The sequence below is a fragment of the Nyctibius grandis genome, chromosome 5 (genome assembly GCF_013368605.1).
Source record: "Nyctibius grandis isolate bNycGra1 chromosome 5, bNycGra1.pri, whole genome shotgun sequence".
Lineage (NCBI taxonomy): Eukaryota > Metazoa > Chordata > Aves > Nyctibiiformes > Nyctibiidae > Nyctibius > Nyctibius grandis.
Genome location: NC_090662.1, coordinates 47109276 through 47131349, shown reverse-complemented (window position 1 = coordinate 47131349; position 22074 = coordinate 47109276). Strand labels below are relative to the sequence as shown.

General features: G+C 42.6%; 1 protein-coding gene across 1 annotated transcript in view; it reads left to right on the top strand.

Moving 5' to 3' along the window:
* Positions 1-2493: 2493 nt before the first annotated feature.
* Positions 2494-22074, top strand: part of PAWR (pro-apoptotic WT1 regulator) — a 92431-nt gene continuing 72850 nt past the window's right edge. Inside the window, exon 1 of the mRNA XM_068402124.1 lies at positions 2494-3021. Coding sequence (XP_068258225.1) covers positions 2518-3021 — 504 coding nt within the window. The 5' untranslated portion in view covers positions 2494-2517. The remainder of the gene's footprint in view (positions 3022-22074) is intronic.

The following is a 22074-nucleotide window of genomic DNA, read 5'->3' as shown; positions in this document are numbered from 1 at the left end:
CACTGAGCATCCTGATACTTAACTTCCATATACACAAACATTTAAATACCCCTCCAAAACCAAACACCACACCAAAAAAACCCCTTAAACCCAAACCAGAGCAGATACCAGATGAGAGCTAAGTGAAAAGTCCAAGTAAATGAATGATCACCAGAAGGGCACAGAAGGTTGGTAGCGTGGGACAGTGCTCACTGCTGTGGAAGAGAACATAGTAGAGACATACCTAAGGTGAAAGCGGTTGCATGGACTAAGCCTGTTATTTGTACCATAGGGAGCAGAGAGCCTAGTGCCAGCTATTTGGGGCCCCATTTTGCTAGATATTTTTTATCTATATCTGTACCATCCGTGTTTCTTTTTCTGTAAAAACAAACCCAAAACTTTTGCTAAGTTTATATTCTGAACTCCTAATGAATTTTATTAACCAGGTGGACAAATTCAGGACTGAATCTGAAAGAGGAAAGAGGTGATGAAACGGGGAGACCGTGCTCCCAGCTATGTTATTGGATGGATTTCCTCTGTGTCTGACATAAGCTTGTATCTTGTCCTGAATCTGCTGGAAAGGTAGCAGTGACGCACCCTTTCATTTCCCTCAGCATACCCCTTATAAAGTAAGAAAGCAAGCCACAAATCTATTGAAAGCAGTGATTTCCAAAAATACCATGATCAAATGTCAGGGTGCTGTTAAGACATAGTGAATTCGGCAAAACCAAAAAAGCCGAGTTTTCCGTGCAGGTCCAGCCATTGACCACCTTTACACAAACCTTTTTAATGGATACTGCGTGCTCCCATCACGTTCCCTGCACATGCCTTTTTCCTAATATTGAACCCAGTTCGGTTTCCCCACTGAAGGCTGTATGATTAATAACCGAGACATCTCTCAAGCCTTTGCAGCGTGACTGGCGGAAACCTCTTGAATCCTTGTTTCTTGTAACATCACGAGAACACAGGCTCTTTCCCAACCATCCGCCTGCGGGAGTGAACTCCACTAACTCGGGTCTGCCCACCAGAGACGCAGACGAGAGGAAGTTATTATGCTGCGGGAGCAATTCACTTCAGGCCCTTCCCGCTGTCCATCGACCCCATTAAACGACGAGCGGGAGCAGCAGCCGCCGCCACGTTTTCAGACCAAACCGGCACTTCTGTCGCCAGCGCAGCGTTACCCTAACGACGGCCGAAGCCCAAGCTTGACCAAGGCGGCCTTTACACAGGGCCTCTTGCCTCGTCGTTGGTGACAGGCGCCGGCGCTGCCGGGGAGCCGCACCGCCCGAGGGCCGACCCCCGGGCACCTGCCCCGCGCTGAGGCGGCCCCACGCCGGGTATGCCGGCAGGGCGCGGCCGGCTCCCCAGCCCCCTCACCGGAGACTTGCCGGCAGGTGCGGGGCGGGTTTGGCGGAGCCCGCCGGCGGGGGGAGGCCGACACCAGACCGCCTCCTCCGGCCCCTCGTGGCTGGGCTCCGGCAGCCCCCGCCCGCCGCCCGTTAAAGCTGCCGGCGAAGCGGGAGCGCGGCCTGAGGCGGGCGGGCGGCGGTTGGCGCCGACCCGCTTCGCTCCTCACGCGGCCGCGTTGCCCCTCGCCCCCTCCCGCCCGCGTTGCCGCTCGTCGAGAGCGCCGGGGTCCGTGTCTCCTCCCGCGCCGGCGCTGCCCGGGGCAGGTGGCAGGGCAGCGGCGGCGGGACCCCGCGGCGGGCCGGCACCCGGCGCGGCCAGGTCTCGGCGCGCAGCGCACCGGGCCGGGCGGGGCCTCCCCGCCCTCACCCCATTGTTGAGGCCATCTCGGCAGTTTCCGCCCTGGCTTCGGCTCTGTCCGCGCCGCGATGGGGAAGGGGGAGGGAGAGAGGGGGAGCTCGGGAAGCCTCGGGGCCGCGCCGCTCCTTCCGGGACGGCGGGAGGCGGTGCCGCTCACCTGGTGCCGCCGGCGCTGGGGAGCGCCGGAGCCGCGGCCCCGCCGGCCGGGAGGTGAGCGCCGGCCGCCTCCGCCCCGCCCTGCGCGGGAACACGGTCCCCCGGCAGGCAAGCGGGCGTAGGGGGGATAGCACACGCTCCGGCCCCGGGGACGAGGGACAGCACTTCGCGGTCGCCGTGGCGGGCGGGCGGGCGTCGGGGTGGCGGCGAACGGGGAAGGCGGGTACCTCCGGACGGCCCCGCGCCGAGGGGTGAGGAGAGCCCCGGCGGGCGCGGAGGGCTGCGCCGGGGACGGGCGGCGCGGTCCGAGCCGCGGGGGCCCGGCGTGTGAGGGCGGGCGGTGATGGAGACCCGTCCCCAGGGGCTGGGGGCGGGGGTGTCCTGGGGAGTTGGCGGGGCGGCGAGACGAGGACAGGCAGCACTGCGGGACGGTTCACGGCTCCCCTTTTGTTTCTCTCCAGGGTATTTGTGCTTCTCCGAGTCTCTCTCCCCGCCCCCGTCCCTCCCGCCCGCCCCGCCGGGACCTCTCCTCTCCGGGCGGCAACAGAGCCGCCTCAGGGCGGACGGCGGCAGAGGTGCTGGTGAGGCGCTCTCGCCGTCCAGCCCGCCGGGAAAATGGCGAGCGGCGGCTACCGCAGCGCCGGGGGCAGCACCACGGACTTTCTGGAGGAGTGGAAAGCCAAGCGGGAGAAGATGCGGGCGAAGCAAGCGCCGCCGGCCGCGGGGGCGGCCGCCGGGGGGGAGGCCAGGCCGGCGGGGGCCGCCTCCTCCGCCGAGCTGAACAACAACCTGCCCCCCGGCGGCCCCGCCGCCCCCCCCGACCGCGCGGCGCCCCCCGGCGGCGGGGCCGTCAACTGCGTCAGCCTCTCCAGCGCTGCCTTGGGCCGGGCCGCCCCCGCCAAAGAGCCGCCGCCGGCCCTCGCCGGGGGCCGGGGGGCAGAGCCTGCCGCCAAGCCCCCTCCCGCCGCCGCGCCGGGCTCCCCCGAGGGCGAGGAGAAGCTGGCCGCCAAGGGGAAGAGCTCGGGCCCCAGCGCCAGGAAGGGGAAGGGGCAGATCGAGAAGAGGAAGCTGAGGGAGAAGAGGAGGTCGACAGGTGTGGTGAACATCCCGGCCGCCGAGGTGAGCTCGAGGGGGAGCGGGGCAGCCGCCGCCGCACCTGAGCCGCGCCTGAGGGGGGCGCGGGGGGGAGTCCACGGGGGCTGGGGAGCGCCCGGTGCGGGTGGGGGGCTCGGCCGGCGGGGGCGGCAGCCGCGCGCACCGGTGCCGCGCTCCTGAGCGCTCCTCGGCCGTGCGTGGGCGTCCCGCGTGGGCTCGCTGCGGTGGGGATTCGTGAAGGCCTGCGCGCAGTTTGAGGGGTGTTCTGTGGTCATTACAGTGCGGCACCGATCAGACGAGGTGCCGTTTGGTCTAAATAAACCAGACCTGTCACGACCTGTGACTCTTTTTTTATGTCTTCTGGTTGGCAAAGGGTACGTTCTTGGGCTTTTGGAAGATCAAACCGAGACACGTGTCTCTTAAAGTATGGTCAAAACAATAGTAATGAAAGAAAACTGATTTATCAGCTCCGAATAGATGTTCAGGTGTAAATATTATTCAGTTTAGAACCCAAAAGAATTTCCTGCACTGGAAAAAATGTAGTGGTTTAAACATTTTTTTGAAGGCAGAGGAAGATATTTTTATCAGCCAACACCACTGTCCTCTGTGGTTTGCTACTAGTATAAAAATCTGGCATTGATTTATAACACTCCTAGAGGAATTCAGAAGAATGATAACTAAGTCTTCAGCTTTTTTTTTTCAGTTAATAAGAAAGGCCAAAGGAAACTTTGAACAAAGCTGGATTTTAGTTTATAGTTTTACACTTTATGACCACCACCACTGTAGAAAAAAATGGTAGTTTTTCTTTTGGTTAACTTTGTAGATTATTAAAATAACAGTAGAAAGTAAGGCCTTTGTTTCTGAAGCAGCAGGAGAAGATGAAATCATGTTCTCCATACCTGAAGTCACTAACCGTTTTTTTTGCGACATCCTAGGCACTTTCACAGCAGACACTTTCATGTGAGGTGTCGAAAGGTGAGGAATGAGTTTTAGGACCAGTAGAAATCTTCATAATTGTGTTTTTTGAGAATAATTACTTGCATAGTCTTTAGTTTGAGGTGAAGTGTTTTGGCATAGGTCGTCGATATTCTTGTTTTGGGAAGTGAGGAGTACAACTGAGTTCTTTAATTCTCTGGCTTCAGAGCATGCAAGCTTCCTAGACTGTGGTTGGTTTGTTTTATAAAAAGCCCCCCGTGCTTCTATAGGAACTCTGAAAATTCTGTATCTTTATTTCCCAAAGTAAACTAGTCCTACCCCAGTTAATCCTGGTTTTGTAGATTGCATTGTACACAAGCATTGTGCAACGTCATATTTTAGAGGCCTCTGCTGTGTACCCCATCCCCAGTCATCGTCTTTTTAATTTTTTTGGGTTTTTTTGGGTGGTGAGTTTCTTTTCACTTGTTGAGACTAGTGTCCTAGTTCTTTGAACTAGTTTTCCGAACTGGTGTTCCTTTGGTGGTTTTTGGGTGGTGTGGTTTAAAGTTTGCTTGTTCGGTGGGTTTGGTGGTGGTTGGGGTTTTTGTTTGTTTTGTTTAAGTGTTGCTCAAAATACGCTTTGCTTTCCAGGAAAACACATTCCTTGCTCAGCAGCCGTTAGAATCTTATGTGTGAATTTGCTACTGTAGTTTCTGCTGTGTTGTTAAGGGTGGTTTATTTATTCAGGTTAACATATTTAGGCATTGAGAAGCAAGTTCTTGCCCGTTCCCGTATTTCTGAGTGCCAAATAACTTTGCTGCCTGTCACCATATGTTGGCACTTCTTGGAAACTTCTTGTATCTTTATACTAATTACTTCTGTAACTAGCAATTAAGCATTCCATCACGTTTTCAGGGTCAAATTTTAATAAATGTAGATACCTGTTGTACAAGGTATTATTGGGGAAACTTGCTAGTAGTTAAGTGTTGCATTTTTGACTGGTATATATTTAGGCAAAGTTCTCTCTTCAGTATTTCACATTTCTTAAATGTTTTTAATCATTACCACATGCATTCCTAAGAATTATTTAGGGAACACTGGATCATTCCTGATGGTGGACAGCATCAAAAACTGTCCAGTGTCAGATATGAGTAACTACTTACCAATGAATGTTTTGCAGAGTATTTATTTGTACTGTCTTTCATATATCTATTTATTCATGAGAAAAATATTTTAAAGCACTGATTGAACACAGTTGAAGTTCTCGGACAAAAGAAGGCTGCAGTGTAGATGATGACTTGGTGTAATCGAGTTCAAAATCTACAACACTACAGTTTCTTGCTGTCTTTCTCATTAGATGCTAGATGTAGCTTTAACATGTTATGCGTAGTGACTTGGTAGTAGTACATGCTGAATTTAACCACTTAGCACTCGTAGCTTTGCGTGGTGTATGTTTTAAAATTACTTTTCGGGAGATGTCTTTTAGAGCTTTACTGGGTGTTTTATTGTCTTGTTTTTCAAGAAAGTAGTCTTTCTCCAGAGTGGAGTTGCCATTTTGTGCTAAACACCTTCCTTTTATGATCAGCGTGCCACTGTGGTGGAGAGTGATGGTAAGAGAGGATTCTGATACTCTGAAATTAAAATGGATAACCATCGACAAAATGCACTCACTGAAGATACATAGTGCCTGGAAGCTTCTCTGCCCAAAATGGAATACAAAAACAGTTTTTACCCCAAAGAAGTAGGATCTACTTTCAGTTGCAATGCAGCTGGAGAATTTAATGATATGAAAGGTGGTGGAATAAGGAAAGTAAAAGTTTGTGTTGTCTCAGTTATCTTGAAATAGGCATGAAAAATGTTAGCGGATCATTATTCATTAATGATTAATTTCTCCTCTGTTCAATAGGAAGGCAGTAGAGCTGGATCTTGAACAGTTCTGTGTATTAAGTCTATATTGTATTGGAGTCAGTGGAGGACAGAAACCATAGGGGAAGCTGTGAGAACAGATGGTGATGGGTTGGGACTAGTGGTGACATTTTGTATTTAGAGGCCATTGCAACAGAAGTAAAGGCTGGTTTTTATCTTCTCAGCACTAGTGCTTATCTGAAGTAGTGGTGGCTTTTGAAAATGGCTACTGAAATACCTGCAGCTTTTTTCCTTTTCAGTGGTTGTAAAGTAGTTTCTTGATAGCTTGTTGAATCTTGAAAGTTGATTTCACTCTAAATACTAAGTGCTCTGGGATTTGGGTTTTGTTGCCTCAACAGTTGTGAAAGGTAACTAAATTGTATGTAATTACCATTATGTAAGTTTCCTTTTGTAAATATTAAGCTTTATAACCATTTTTAGCTATGTTAGAAAGCGTTTTTCAGTTTGTAGGTGTTCACTTGATGCTGGTGTTGAGTTTACTCGTAACATTGATCTTGCCAGTATCTATCCAAGAAACACATAGCGTTCCCATTATGCTGCACCGACAGTGCTTCGTGAGGACCCACGTGTAGGATGAGAATTATGTTTTGTATTGTTATAGTAATTCTTCTGTCCTGCTCCAAGCAAAACAAGCTGCACTGGTGAAAGTGCAGCTTTACTTTTGTGACTGTTTACGCTGGAGGGTTCTGCTGGCATAGCTGTGTGGGCAAGTTTTTTCTGAATCCCAACCAGGAGAATAACAACTATTTTTGTCATTACCTTTTTAAGAGGTGTGCATATATAATCAAAATCTTGGTCCATCTAGGATGTGTTTTATTTAATATGCTTATAGACAAAGTTTACATTTTCACCTACCCAGATGGAAGTCATCTAAATTCAGAAGTGTTCTTCTGTTAATAACAGGGTGATGAATGATTTAAAAAGGTGTAAAGAACTCAGATCTGTATATTTTGCATGTGAAGCTGCCAGATTCGAGACATAACAGTCTCCTGACCTGTTTATGGGAAATACTGGAGATACTAACAGAGTAAAAGGTAAAAGTGATTCAAATGTGGAATCTGCATAGGATGTTCAGCCAGTCTGTGTTCCTCTCTTGTCTTCCTATTGACAGCAATAAGGGTATGACTTCCTGAAACCACGCTGTTGGCTTGCTACCACGCATCTACTTGCTTCTTTAGAAAGCACTGCATATGTGGTGCTTGGTAGGTGTTGTACTGAGCGACAGCATTGTAAGTGAGCAGAGAGCAATGAGCTCTTTCTGTGGGGAAAGAAAGAGTTCCTGCTACTAGAGCAGTCCAGCGTGCTGAGTTATGTAGACTGACAGAAAGTTGCTGCGTTCCAGTTGGAAAAACTTAAGGAAAATTTAAGTGCCAAATGTGTCAAGCATAGCAGTTACTGGTTATGTTGTAAGGGAGTTGAAATCCTTCTCTGAATGGCTGGAAATTAGAGGGGAGTGGAATCCTGTACTAGTGGTTGGACTCTTGACCAGAAGTTTGCCTTCAGCAGTATCTTTCTTAGTGATTCCCTACCTAAGCATTAAGTTAAATGGAAGAGCAGTTCTACCCATCTCTTCATATTAATAAGGTAGTGTCTTTGCATTCTCTAACATCTCTATGCATTTTCTTGTAAAAGAATTTGCTGCTTTTTGCATATGTTGGGTGAAGAAAAAGGCTCAACAAGTGTTTGTTCAGAGTACTGGGAAAAACCCCTATTTCTAACCACTGATACACTTGCTGTCCATGCAGAGGTATTAGTGTTATGATGGGAGTCTGAAATATGTTTATTTGACCTGGATGACTATTCATGGTATGTTAGGCCATCTTCCTGCTTGCTTTGTCTAGTGAACCCATTCATCTTATTACGGTTCCATTTGTGGTTCTTCCTTCAGACATGGCAGGGTGAAAGAAGCAATACAAGCCTTTTCAGATTCTGGTAAAAGGATTGTATGGAGGTTGTTTACATCTAGTCTGTTTTGCTGTTGATGCCTTTGTAAATTCTGATTTTGACCAAGCCTCTGGGCAATACCTGTTCAAAGGGCATATTCTTTTTTCTTTCCTTTCCATCTTTTTTTTATAGCACATGATAAGCTATATCCCCTGGCGTGTTTTTCTGTTTGGTTTTTGTTGTTTAAGAGTATGCTTTAATATCCTGACACTTAGCTAGGTAAGGGAAGTTATTTTGTCAAATAAATCACATAATAAACTTAGAAGTCTGGAAAGTTTTCAATTCCAGAATCCTTGTAGCAGCTTCTAAATCACTGCATGTGCACTTGCCAAACTTGGGGGGGGTCTATGCTCTAGGATAACGCTGTTTTGGAATAAGGCTGGGCAGTGCAGTAGTTTTCCAGTGGAAAAGATACATGTAAGTCGTGGGATTTCTCTTCAGGAGGTGATATGGGTAACTTTTTTCTTTCTTAATCTAATAAGGCTGTTTTCACAGAGAAACAGATTGTAGACCAGTGCCTGCAGCTGGAATTCACAGGACTCTACTAGAAAGTACTGATTTTTTTTATGTACTTAGTTCTCTTTAATTCCAGCACTCGTTCCTACTGGGATGGGAAGGAGGGTGATGGAAAAGTATCAGAAGCTGTTAATTTCCCCTCTAATTCTTTTGACTTTGCGTTTATCTCTAAGTGCAGTTTTGGGAAGGTTGGTTTTTAAAATGATCTTTTAATAGTTAGGTATAGTTGGAAACATTATTGTATGGTTGGTTTTTGTTTCACTGTCCTGTTTTTGAGGTGAATCATCTGAAATGATACAGTTACTACGTGGAAAATAAATGCAATGTAAGCGAAGTATTTCCTCTTCTGTTGAGTACTGAATTCTACAGCAAGTAAGAAAAGTATTTAGTTTAGGTTGTAATTGGTGGTTGAAAGCTTGTTGATGTTCAGCCTTGCCAGGTACTGCCTTTTCTTAACAGTCTGTCATGTAGCCAGTAACCCTAAATAAATGTAGATGTTGGTTGGCTGAAGATAAATATGTCTTTGTGTGCTTTCTAGGCTATTTCTCTAGTACTCAAGAGTGAAACTCTGTCTGTCCCATTGTTATTTGTTCCTAAAGCCTACTTCAACGACAAGATAATCCGAAAGAAAAAATATAGTAGGGTAAACAGTAGAAACAGCCTGTCAGCTGTACATTTGTCTACTTTTACACTGAAATAAACATATGAAGCATCTTGCTTTCCAGTGGAAATGAGATGACTTCAGTCTCATTAAAAAGTGCAGGATGGGAAGTGTTGATATGACCACTTATTTCACTGAAGTGAACATACTGCTAAGTATTGCTGAAAATGTCTCATCTGACAATTTTTTCCAACATTTGTATGCAGCGTCACTGTAACAAGTAATTGCTCTGAAAATATTTAATTGTTGTTGTCTTATGAAAATGCCTTAGTCTGATCCTCAAATTGGAAATGCTTCGCTTAAATGGTAGGTTGATGATTTCCTACAAATCAAAAAGAAACTTCTGCTGCTTTGGCTATTTGAAAGTGGTGGCTCAGGCATATAAATGTGAAAATAATAACTTCAGGTTCATTTCAAGAGATTTAAACTTGTATCCTAAATACGAATAATAATATTGCAAGGTTATGCTGTAGCTGAAACCTCATCACAAGAGACAGGTATGGACAACCTGCCCTGGGTCTTATCATGTGTTTAAAGCTGGGTACTAAAGATTTTCAGCGTTAGTGTATATATAATACATTACACTGTAATAGGCACAGAATCATAATACAGATTGGAATCAGTAATACAGATTGGAAGGTATCTCTGAAAAAGTCTGGTCCAATCTCCTGTTCCAAGTGCGGCCAGTTTTGATCAGGTTGCTTAAGGTCTTGCCTAGTAAAGTTTTGAATATATTCAGCCTGTTGAGGCTGGTATAAATAGCAGCTTTGCCTTCCAGCCTCTCAACCACAGAATCACAGAATCAATCAGGTTGGAAGAGACCTCTGGGATCATCGAGTCCAACCATTGCCTTGACACCACCATGTCAACTAGACCATGGCACTAAGTGCCATGTCCAGTCTTTTCTTAAACACATCCAGAGATGATGACTCCACCACCTCCCTGGGCAGCCTGTTCCAATGTCTAATGACCCTTTCTGAGAAGAAATTCTTCCTGATGTCCAACCTGAACCTCCCCTAGCAAAGCTTGAGGTATGTCCTCTTGTCCTATCGCTAGTTGCCTGGGAGAAGAGGCCGACTCCCACTCCACTACAACCTCCCTTCAGGTAGTTGCCGACTGCAATAAGGTCACCTCTGAGCCTCCTCTTCTCCAGGCTAAACAACCCCAGCTCCCTCAGCCGTTCCTCATAGGTCAGACCCTCCAGAGCCTTCACCAGCTTGGTCGCCCTCCTCTGGACTCGCTCCAACACCTCAACATCTTTCTTGAAGTGCGGGGCCCAGAACTGGACACAGTACTCAAGGTGCAGCCTCACCAGCACCGAGTAGAGAGGGACGATCACTTCCCTAGACCGGCTGGCTACACTATTCCTAATAGAGGCCAGGATGCCATTGGCCTTCTTGGCCACCTGGGCACACTGCTGGCTCATGTTTAGCCAGCTGTTGATCAGCACCCTCGGGTCTCTTTCCGCCGGGCCGCTTTCTAATCGCTCTTCCCCCAGCCTGTAGCGCTGCATGGGGTTGTTGTGGCCAAAGTGTAAGACCCGGCACTTGTTCTTGTTGAACCTCATGCCGTTGGTCTCGGCCCATCTATCTAACCTGTCCAGATCCCTCTGTAGGGCCTTCCTACCCTCCAGCAGATTGACACTCCCACCCAGCTTGGTGTCATCTGCAAATTTGCTGAGGGTGCACTCAATCCCTACGTCTAGATCATCTATAAAGATATTGAACAGCACCGGCCCCAGAACTGAGCCCTGGGGAACACCGCTAGTGACCCGGCCGCCAGTTGGACTTTGCCCCATTCACCACCACTCTCTGGGCTCAGCCATCCAGCCAGTTTTTAACCCATCGAAGAGTCCACCCGTCCAAGCCCCGGGCAGCCAGTTTGTCTAGGAGGATGCTGTGGGAGACAGTGTCGAATGCCTCACTGAAGTCTAGATAGACTACATCCACAGCCCTGCCCTCATCTACTAAGTGGGTCACTTTGTCATATAGAAGATCAGGTTCGTCAAGCAGGACCCGGTCAACCAGTCCCTATCAGTTTGGTGTCAGCCACCAAACTTGCTTACAGTACCTTCCATCCCATTGTTCGGGTTCTTAATAAAGGTGTTGGATATTATTGGCACTAATATCAGCCCCGGAGGGATGCCACTTACCTGACTGCCAGTGGAAGTTTATAAAAGGGATTTCAGCCTTCTGAACCTGAAGATGCAGCCAGTATTCCACTACCCGATAGTATAGTTCTGTGGGCTGTATTTAAGCGGTTTGGCTTTAAGGATGCTACAGGGAGACCAAGTCAAAGGCCCTTCTTCATCCTTGAAGGAAACTTTCAAAGTTTCTGGAATTGCTGGTACAGAAAATCCTAATGTGAGAGCTGTGTACACTAGTACAGCTGAATTGTTAAAATTGTCTATGTGAGAGAAATTGTTTAGGGTTTTCTAGTTTCTTTTTGGTAGCGGAAGTGCTGGAAAACTTTTGCTTTTTCCAAGGCACCAGGACAAAAGAGTAAGTAGTTTGAAAGATGGCAAGAGGTCGGTCCATCTTGTTGCTCTGCTGTATTGTCTCAAGTAGATGAAGCTATTAATACTTTGGAAGAGTCATATTAAAATAGCTTTTCTGTGGAAAACTTGTGGTATTTTGATATTTAACTATTTGATATTTAAACAATATTATAAACCCCTAAAACTTTATAATATTTTAATGAAACTACCCTGAATGATGAATAATGAGTTGGTGCTTTGACTTCATTCTCCAGTTGAATCCACCTTTGCTATCTCATCTCTTGTAACACTTATTTACAACTGTCTTCTGAAGGTAATGGGGTTAAATAGCAATCTCGGGTATTTGTAATAGTGTTTTCAAAAGTAGGTTCTAATATTCATAGCTGTGGAGGAAATAACAATGAGTGAGACCTGAAGGCTGAAAAAAAGAAAGAGTCAATGGAGAAGCACTCCAAAGCTGCTGCTTCTAATACTCAACATTTGGAATTGTCGTGTCTTCAAAATGCCTTTGTGACTTTGGGGATCCTGATTCATCCCAAACCTGAATATTCAGAACTCGTTACTGAGAGACTCATTTATTGAACACATCAGGAACGAGGTGATTGGAATAAATGATGAAATACAAAATGTATTTTAAGATAAAATTACTTTTGTGTTTGTTTCTATACTAGAAGGTACAAATTATAGACTCTGTGCATTTTAGGCTTTCTCATTTTGACTTTGGTTTGACTATTTCTAGTGAAACTGTGCTGATTCTAGTTCTTAATTTCCAAAGCAAAAAGAAATTAGTCTATAATCAGGTTTTAATTTTTCTACTGTAGGTTCAGTAGGCTGAAGAATACTCCCTCAAAAAAGGGAGAGGAGGGCTTTTCTAATAAGAGTGAGAGATTTCTGTCTAGACTTGAGGGGGTGTGATTTATTTGTGATTTATGTCCTTATAACATATTATAAATATGTTATATTATAAATATGTCCTTATAACAATATTTTTTTTTGTTTGTGAGAACTACTTTCATAAATTATTAATTTAAAAAACTGGAAAAAAGTAAAAAATACAACCCTTCTCCACTGAGGTCCACAGATGTAACTTTCTCTGAGGATACAGGAGAGTAAAAACCATGAATGGATTAATTTCCGCAGTCATTCGTGAACCACCAGGAGCCTTGTGAATTATTTTATAATGTCTCCAGACTTGCATTATAACTTTCCAGCAGCCTTTTCGTGCTTTGAATGTACTATATCCCAGATGTGTTACTTTCAAAAGAACCAAGTAAAAAAACCAAACCAAACCAAAACACAAAACCTCCCCAAACAAATAACCCTCCACCTCCTATATGAGAGAAGCAAAAAAAAATCCCTCTAAAACCATCCAACTCTTGACTCTACCTTACCCTATTTCAGTTTTGCTTTATGCAGCTTGAATATTCGTGCATCTCTGATGGTAACTGAGTTTGAGCAGGTCATTCTGTGCCACTTAAAAAAATAATAAGAAATCCTGTGTCAAAAATGTAATTTCTGTATATCCCAGTAAAAGCTGGTGGGAAATAGATTCCTTTTTCACAAGGAGAAGTTGAAACAAACACCTGCCCCCAACTCTAAATTAAATATGATAATATGAATTGATATGCAGCATATTTCTCATGCTTCTTGCTTCATTGCATCTCTGGAGCACAGTTGTTTTCTAAATCCTTCTGTAGCTTGAAGCGTACAGGGGGCTTTTTGGAAAGGTCACTTAAATGTTCAGTTCTACACAAGTTTGTACTGATTTCTTAAAACTATCTGGTTTGCATTCATCACATACAAGCAAACTCATGTATGTTTTTCTGCTGCTTCTTTTTTTTTAAGTTGGAGTTGTGTATTTAAAGACTTTCCAGTTGGAAGACTGTAGGTGGATGACTATTTCCCGTGCTTCACAAGGTCATGGGAAATTAAAATAAAAACCGCAACCCTGATGTTTTATTTCAGGGTTTTACTGTATTTGATCTGCTTGCGTGTTGCTAGGAAGGACTGGATGGAACATTTAGGTCTCTTACTGCAGGCCTGCAAATGTCATATTCAACTCTATCGTATAGTCTTAACATGTAATAATCACATGTCATCTTAAATGTAGCCAGGTTTGGTGCCTAATATGAGAACATCATCCTGGGTGGAGGATTAAAAACCAGAACATACCAACCAAACAAAAAACCCTGAGAGAAACAAACCACCATGTCCACTGCAAATTTTACATATCTTGGCTCTCAACTCTTGTGCACCTTCGAACAAAAATAAGAAACAAAATACATGCTAGGCCTGGGCTTTGCACAGTGCGTTACGCAGTACTTCATCAACAATGAGATAACATTAATTTTCTTGATCTGAAGCCTGTGTAGGTAACGTTTTGAAGCTCTAAGCCAGAGAGTTTTTAGTAGGTGAGAGACTTGTAGGAGCGCAGTCTGGGGCAGCATTGAGTGCTTTCTGTGCGTAGACCTGGAATCTAAGTGTAATTAAGGTTGGAAGGAACCTCAGGAGGACTTTAATCTAACCTGGTTGCTGAAGGCTTTATGCAATCAGGTCTTGAAAACCTCCAAGGATGAAGACAGCACAGCCTCTTTGGGCAACCCTTCCAGTGCTTGACTGTCCTTATGATGAAAGTGTTTTCCCTTCTTTTGGTCAGAATCTGTCTCCTTTAAATTTGTGTCCATTGTCTCCTGCCATGGACTGCTGCAAAGAGCCTAGCTCTATACTCGGTGGCTGCCTGGGACAACTGGAAAAAAAGATGCTTTTGTTTTTTGGCAGAGCACCAACCTAGACGTGCTTTACTCAGCAGAAATAAGAGGTGCTATAATGAGATTTGAGGCAGGATAGCTGGGCAGAATGCACGCAGCACTCAGATATGGAAAAAGTATTGTGGAATAACTGCTGTTTGTGTGTGTGGTGTCTAAGCCAAGTACGTCAATGACCAGAGACCAGGGTGGTAGGCAGAAGCCAAGGAAGCAGCAATTGGGATTTCCCCTCTTTCACCATTCCTCCTCTCAGCACTTTCTGACCTTGCTAGTTCTTTTTATGAGGCGTAGGAACCTGTGCATGTCCTACTTGTCTGCTGTAGCTACTGGTGTGTATTTTATGAATTATTTTCCATGCAATGTGCAGTTCAGTGTTCATAGGAACATGGGATTTCAGTTGAAACCTGTGGTTATCTGAACCAGTCTCTTCCCACTGTATGCACATAGGGTGCATTTAATTGCTTTGTAAAGCTCTAGCTTAATTTTTCCTCTCTGTACACTGTAAGAAAATAAGACTGATTATAGTGGGCCTGACTAAGGAGCCACCTAGCTTGGTGTCCTGCTTCTACGATGGCCATAAACAGACACACGGTAAGGAAAAAGAATGTAGACATCTTACCAAGTATTTCCTGTGAATTAGTTTTCTAGCCTCTTTGCAGTTTTCATCTTGAAGGCTTGCAGCATCAGATGAAGGTTACTTAAATAGAGAGGAATTAAAATGAATTTATCTGCCACATACTCATTCAGTCTCCTCTTGAACCTGTGTAAACTGTTAGCATACAAAAAACCATTGGGCAGTGAGGTCCACATTTCTAAGAACCCTTATATATGATGAGCCACCTGTTCATGATTATTATTTCCTCCTCTTCCCCCTCAACGTGGTATCTGTTAGTCTCATGTCATGATCCCTATTCACCAGTTATTCTAGAGCAAGGCTGTCATAATGGGCAAGAGGTATTTTTGTAATTTAATTTTATTTCATTTGCTGGGATCTCTGGTCTGTTCTCTTGCTTGTGTTTGACAGTCTGTTACTTACAGCCATCAGTCTATTGCTGTCCCTTAGGACCTCTTTTTTCTTTTTTTTTTTTTTTTTTTTTTAAACTGTGAAGGGGCTGTGCTACTTTTGAAATCGGTATCTTGTTAAAGACCTTTAAAGTGGAAACATAAATATCTTATTATCTGAACCAACCACACGTGGTTGTTCAGTACAAAACAGCAAGTCATTTTATAAAACCTGCTCTTCTGTAATGTCCTCTTTAGTTAGCAAAAGCCAATCACTTACTTATTTAGTAATTCAGGTAAGAAACCTGTGTGCTATAACATCTAGAAGTATCCAGGCCCTACCAGATAAACAGTTGGCTTGAGGCTGAAAATGTTGACATTTGTTTTTCTTGTATATTTTATCTTTTCATATCTATATTATGTTCTGGGGAGAGAAAGGGGAATATTACTTGAGCCTCGCCGATTGCAGTTGAATTTTTTTTTGCTTGTATGTAAAAATTGCTAAGTGTAGAGACTGAGGCTCCCGTGTTTACGAATTGTATGTGGATGAAGGCTATGTAAGAAGCTAGCTCCTAATGATTGAAGTGGTGGCAAAATAAACAAATGCAATATTCGTTCTTGAATGGGTCATTGATTTAAGATAGTTTCTTAATTGTTTACATAGTGCTTTCTGTCTTGTTTTACCTCCTCTTTCAAGCCAGCAGCACTAAAGGAAATGAAGCTGACCTACATCTTTTATAATTGGAAAGGATAGAGGAGTTTTTAATACTGAATGCTAAACTAGGCGGTAGCAAATGCTGTTTTTTTTCTTAAGTCCTCTTTAGTGTTTAGGTACATCTTTGCATACTAAGGTCTTTTTTTTTTTTTTTTTAGATTAACAGGCAGAAAACTGTTATGCTAAATTATTCTTTTTACAAAACAGCTTTTCTCTCCCCGCACCCCCCTTTTCTTTTTTAAAGAACATTTGTTTTTCTGGCCAGGAATATGAAGCTTTTCAATTTGGTATGCTTTTCCTGAATTTAAAAAATGAATATATTCTTCAAGGTCTTTTGAGTTTACGAAAGATGACCTTTATTGCAAAGTTTAGGAGCCAATAAATATTCTGGTACCCTGAAGCAGATTATTAAACAAACCTAACTTCAAGAAAAAGCTCTTAAAACAACAATGTACTGTGAGCAGCCATTTAGAAACAGCTCTAAGAACTCTTAATCTGCTCTCAGAGCTCTTAGAACTAATTTAATCTGAATAATTCTTCCAAGGTGCAATGAACAGACTAGTCAATGATGTGAAGTATAATTTCAGTTTCTTCCATAAAGCCACTTTTTTGTCTTTGCAGGTTAAACTGGAAATTATTCATTATTATTATTGATCAACTAAGCAATGCTTTGCTAAGCCAGAACTATGCCAATGCCTTATTAGCCTTAGTGTGTTCTAAATTTGGCAGCAGTTGTGCTTGTAGTCTGTGTCCTAGAGTGTTAATAACAAATTGAGATGCAGAGTGTGTGTATTTCTTACTTGTGCTGATGTGGTTTAGTAATTTTTGTAGACTAAATCCAATCTGAAATAGTATCATTCTTCAGTCTTCACGTTTTCAATAAGCCAAATATGAAAGGTCATATTGATCACTGGTCAGACAACAGCACTTAGCAAATATCTAGCTAATACCTTAGTTAACCGATTAGCTCTCCTCGTCCTGTGTTACATGGCACACATTCTTTAGAGTGTAGAAACACAGTTTTGACACGTGTAACCTGGAACCCAGCAAAGATTCCGTGCCTGTCTACTCCATTCTTCATACTGGTTTAGTAACTATTACCTTTTCAGAGGTACCATTTAACAATTAGTAATTTTCCCTGAAGCTGGGACCTGCTAGAGTTGCCTCTAGAACAAAAAGTCAAAAGCTTATCTTTCTCTTTTTTTCCAGTAGTATTGTAGTAATGTAAAGTTACATTATGTAAATGTAACTTATTATGTACCTATATTGAAAGTTTTCTGTGAAGTCTATTTTGAGTAAAGACCTGGGTATTTTGGAATGTGGGAGGTGGAGTGGAACCTGGAAGTGCTTGGTCCTGTAGCAAGTTGTGTTCTAGACCAGTACTAAATGAGCTGCTTAACTTCTGTTTGTTACACAGTCAAGTTTAGCGTTACCAGTTTTTCCTTCCTATAAAAGCTCTGAGATCCTTATGTGAAAAAGTGCTATTTAAATTAATGTGCTAACTCCAAGATGAAAGATCTAGTTTTTTGTGAGTGCAGTGTTGTACTTCAAAGGATAATTGTATGACACTGTCATTTCAGAAAGGTAGAAACATCTGTAAAATGTGGAGACATGCTGAATGATTTAAAAAGTGAATGTACAGAGAAACTTTGCAGAGCAGGCCTTTGGGATTGTACTTTAAGAAAAAAAGCTGAAGATGTGGTGAATTGAGATGCTCCACATCAGTATTTGATGTCAAAAAACTTTTTTTTTTTTCCAAAAAATTCCATTCATTTCTGCTGTAGTATGCTGAGAAGAGGTTAAAGGATGTGTTTGGTGCTTAAGTTACTAGTTTACAGATTTGTCATTTTTGTTCATGATGTTTGACCATACCAAATTGTAGGCTTCTGCTTTGGGGAGAAAGAAAAGATGAGACAGGAACAGTACGCAGTCATACTCTTAATGGATGTTACAGAACTGGTGTTTAGGGAAGTTTGTACTACAGTGGCAACGGCAAAGCGTTGCTGGAAGTCTGACCGTAAGGATGTTACCTTAATGAAGCACTTCTTTCATCAAGAAGTTGCATTTCTTTCGCAAAGGTATTAAATACCCTAGTAAACTCAGAAATATGATAATTTTTCAGATTTTGAAATCTACAGGTGAATGTTTAAGTAGCATATAATTGGTGCACTAAGTAGTCTAATAAAGCATTGTAGTGAAGTATATTGGAATTGGGCACGTTGAGCATACCTAGCAATTAAATTAGGGGCCTGCACTTGACAATCAAATAAATAGGGGCCTGTGTTCAGAGACTTCTGAATAATGGCATAGCTAGAGTTTAGTTTGTCCTAACACGTCTGTGAAAGAATTTTCTGTTCAGCCTATTCTCTGCTCTTGTGATTTGTTACTAATCAAAAGAATTGAAAAAGGACAGAGTTCTTAATACTTCTTAATGAACTCCTGTGGCTAGGAAGGCATAGAAACCCTAAAGGTAATTCTTTGTGAGAAGAGAAATAAACTAAAAATTAAGAAAACTTGTACAGTGCGTGCACATAAAGGTATCTTGTATCCTGTTGAAGATGATGTGCATTGTAATTATCTTGCATGAAATAAAGACACCTCAGGCAGTTGACTTTTACAGCAAAATGTAGGAGTTATTTTTAGCCTGAGGCAGAAACTGAGGAGCATCCCATTATCTGGCAGTCGTCTTTAGTCTAAAACATAAATGGATGTTTTAATATAATCCCATTTTGTGGGTTTGCTTCTTCCTTTCAATTAAAAAAAATTGGGCTCTTCAGATGTCAGCTCAGGTTTTGTCACACTTACCTGGAGGCTATTTGAACGCAGGTGTTGCTAAGCAGCTCAACACTAGAAACCACTTCTCATAGCATGTTACATTTTTTATAAGATGCAAGAATGTTTGAGAATCAAACCAAGAAATTAGAAATGGGTATATTAATGTATTTATGCACGCGTGAAGTATTCCCAACTGCCATTCTGCTTCCCTTTTTGATTCTTCATAATTTTTTTGTGTTCTGTTTGTTTAGAAAGATTTGGAGGTTGTTTGCATGTTTAGATGTTCTAAAGCTTTCAGCACTTACTGCGAGCTGGCTCAGAGAGACTGGAATCTGAGATCTGAAGCCTGAATTCTCTACATTGTAAGCTATCAGTTAATTATCTGTTCCATTATGATGAGTGCAGATATCCCTACACCTTTTTATAAGCTGGTACAGTTTATTAGTGTAGATTGAGGATTGTTGTTTTCCTGCTTTGAGATCCCACTTGGGTCGATCTGGGAGCACCGTGATGGTGCTCATGCACTGCTGAACTTGTGGTTAATAAATCACACTGACCTAACCCGGCTCCGTCTAGAAGTACTGGGAAATGTGGGTATGCAGATATGATGCAGTGATGTTCAAGCTGACTCTCAGACCTTTGGATGTCAGTGTTGCTTCCCACTTCCAAGAGTGTTTAGTGGACTTGCCACGATGTTGCATAAGTACAGCTATGTTTTTAAATCAGTATAGATTTTGCATTGATTTGTGTGCCGGAGGTCTGTGTGTCACAGACCTTAGTTTGGAAGCAGCGATATTAGGAAGAATAGCTTTTGTACCACTTTGGCAGAATGGAATAGATATACCTGAAAATGTGTTTCTGTTCCTTTAAAATAAGCCTGCAAAACCCTTCTTTAAATTTGTTTGTTTTTTTTTAATTTAAAAAAAAAGTAATTTACTGAAGTTGTAGTAAATAATAAAAAAGGCTAAACTGAAGGATAAATTCAAGATGTGGCTATCCCTTGATATGTTACAGAACTTTGACAAAGATCACAAATGTCCTGATATTTAAAAAAGCAGATGATAAGTAATAATAGCTAACTATAGATACAGTTTAGAAGAGACAGTTTTGTGGATTTTCTTCTTGGTTAGGACTACAGGTTGCACTATGTGTAGAGAATTGATGAACATGATAAATAATAAGCAGCTCACTAAACAGAGGTGTGAGAATGGGTTATTTATCAGAGTAATGTCATCCTCAGTTGTAATAGGTTTTATTAACAAGCAGACTAAAAGCTGGTAGATGTTCAAGTGCCCAAGCTCATGTTTTTGGCTTCATTACTGCCATCATTGATCATTATATGTTATTTACCATAGTAAATCAAGTGAATAAATAGAAGATTAGAACAGATTAAATTCCCTTTGCTGTTAGAACATCAGAAGTTTAGTCAATAATCTAACATGAAGAAAACTGTTATTTTTTTGGTAAAGTTTCCTGTATGATTTTCTTTTGTGTCATCCATTTGTTTATTTTTGTCTTCATTTTCTTTTGCTCTTTTTTGTCTGTTGAATGCATGATGTATCCAGTGCTCATACTTGTGTATGAGATTTCATTTATAGAGCCTTTTGGGTTTCTTCATAGTTCTGAGACTGAGATAAACTTTTTTGAAGAATCCTGGAAAAAAACAGGCTGGGTTGCAGTAAGCGTTAACTGCTTCAGATCTGCACTGGCTAGATGACTGGGTTCTCCCTTAAGTTTCCAAAGCACTTCCAAAATGAGTATGTGACAGACAAAGCTTGTATTTGAAAAAGAGAGGTGAGCACATGGCAAAGAGGAAGTAGAGTGGCAGAGTTTGAGTGTGAGAAGGGAGAACGAAAAGTGTGTTCCAGTCAAGTTGTGTATACAGTGTTTTTTAATTATAGGTTCTGAAATGGAAAGCATGTTACAGCCATTCTTAAAACACCAGTGACCAAAATTTTAGTTCATATGAATGTATATGAATCCAAGTGAAAATGTGAAAATTAGCTTGATTATGTTTATATGAGCCAGTATTTAAAATGTACCTCTTTATTCCCCCATGAATTTGAGAAATTGAACTGCTAGTTTTTACATAATGAATAGTTCAGGGTAGTGATCTAAATCTGAAACAAAAGCTAACGAGACTTTTTTTTTTGGTTCGTTTGCCACACTCATTGGTTCTGCATAGCAGGACTCTGGTTGAAGTTCGGAGGGACTGTACGAACCAGGATCTGTTGTCAGACTAGTATTTTGTCAATATCAAAAGTTACTGATTAGCAAAAGGGAAGTAGAGTCTGTAGAATATTTTTCCACAGTTCTAAGCAGAATTTTTTCCATTATCATCTGCTTTTATGTAACTTTCAGAACTCAGATTTTTCTCTCTTTTGTGCAGGGGTGGTTCTTCCACGTGGACACTATGTTTATTAGGAAGCTGCACTAATAAATCATTAATTAATCCTCAAAAATATCACAGTATTGTGGGTGAGGGGGACTGCGTTTTTTACCATTAGAATTTGTGTTTAAAGAAAAGCTTGAGAAATAAATGAAATCATTTTTCTTTTGTTTCTAAGTGCAGCTTAGATACTGCTGATATTAGTAGTAAAATAAAAAATTTAGAACATTAACATTACAAATATATTCTAAAAAAGCAGGTAGTTTTTATTCATCAACACATAAGTAGACAGTGACTAATGAAACATGAGAGGAGCATCTGACAGGGGAATCATGAAATGCATTTGCTAATTAGCCTTTCATTCATAGGAAAGACTACTGTTTCTCCTCTTTAAAATCAGTAATCAAATGTCATATTGGGATCCTCTAGTTGATCAAAACTCAAAATACGTGTTGGTTATTCGATGTCATTTGGATGATGCTGAAGGAAGGGCTAATTTGGCATCTGGACACGGCTATGGAAATCTCATAGAAGCAGCAGCTTGTGTACCACCGTAAAGAGGTTGCCATCAAGGATGTTTATAACAGATCCTGACTTATATCTGGAATTTAGCCCGGACCATACTTTTCTAGCTCTCTTCATGTGTATAAACATTTTGTAAGCCATGCTATGAACTTCATAGATGACTGGGTGTAAGCAGTGAGCTTAGAGGGAAAGGTACTGGTGTGGGAACTGAATATACTGAAAGGGATGTGCAAGAGTGGACTGGGTGACTTGGGAAGCAGCCTGTTCACACCAAGAAACTTAAAGGATTCCGTGGTAGGTCACAGATGTTTGTGCACGGTGGTAGCCACCTGACTCTGAAATCAGCTTGGCATCTAGGCTTCAACCAAAATAAGTGCTGCTGATTTGATTTGGAGGGCCTTGGCTTTGAATCAGCTATGAGTACAAGGAAGGGCATGTTTCTGTGTG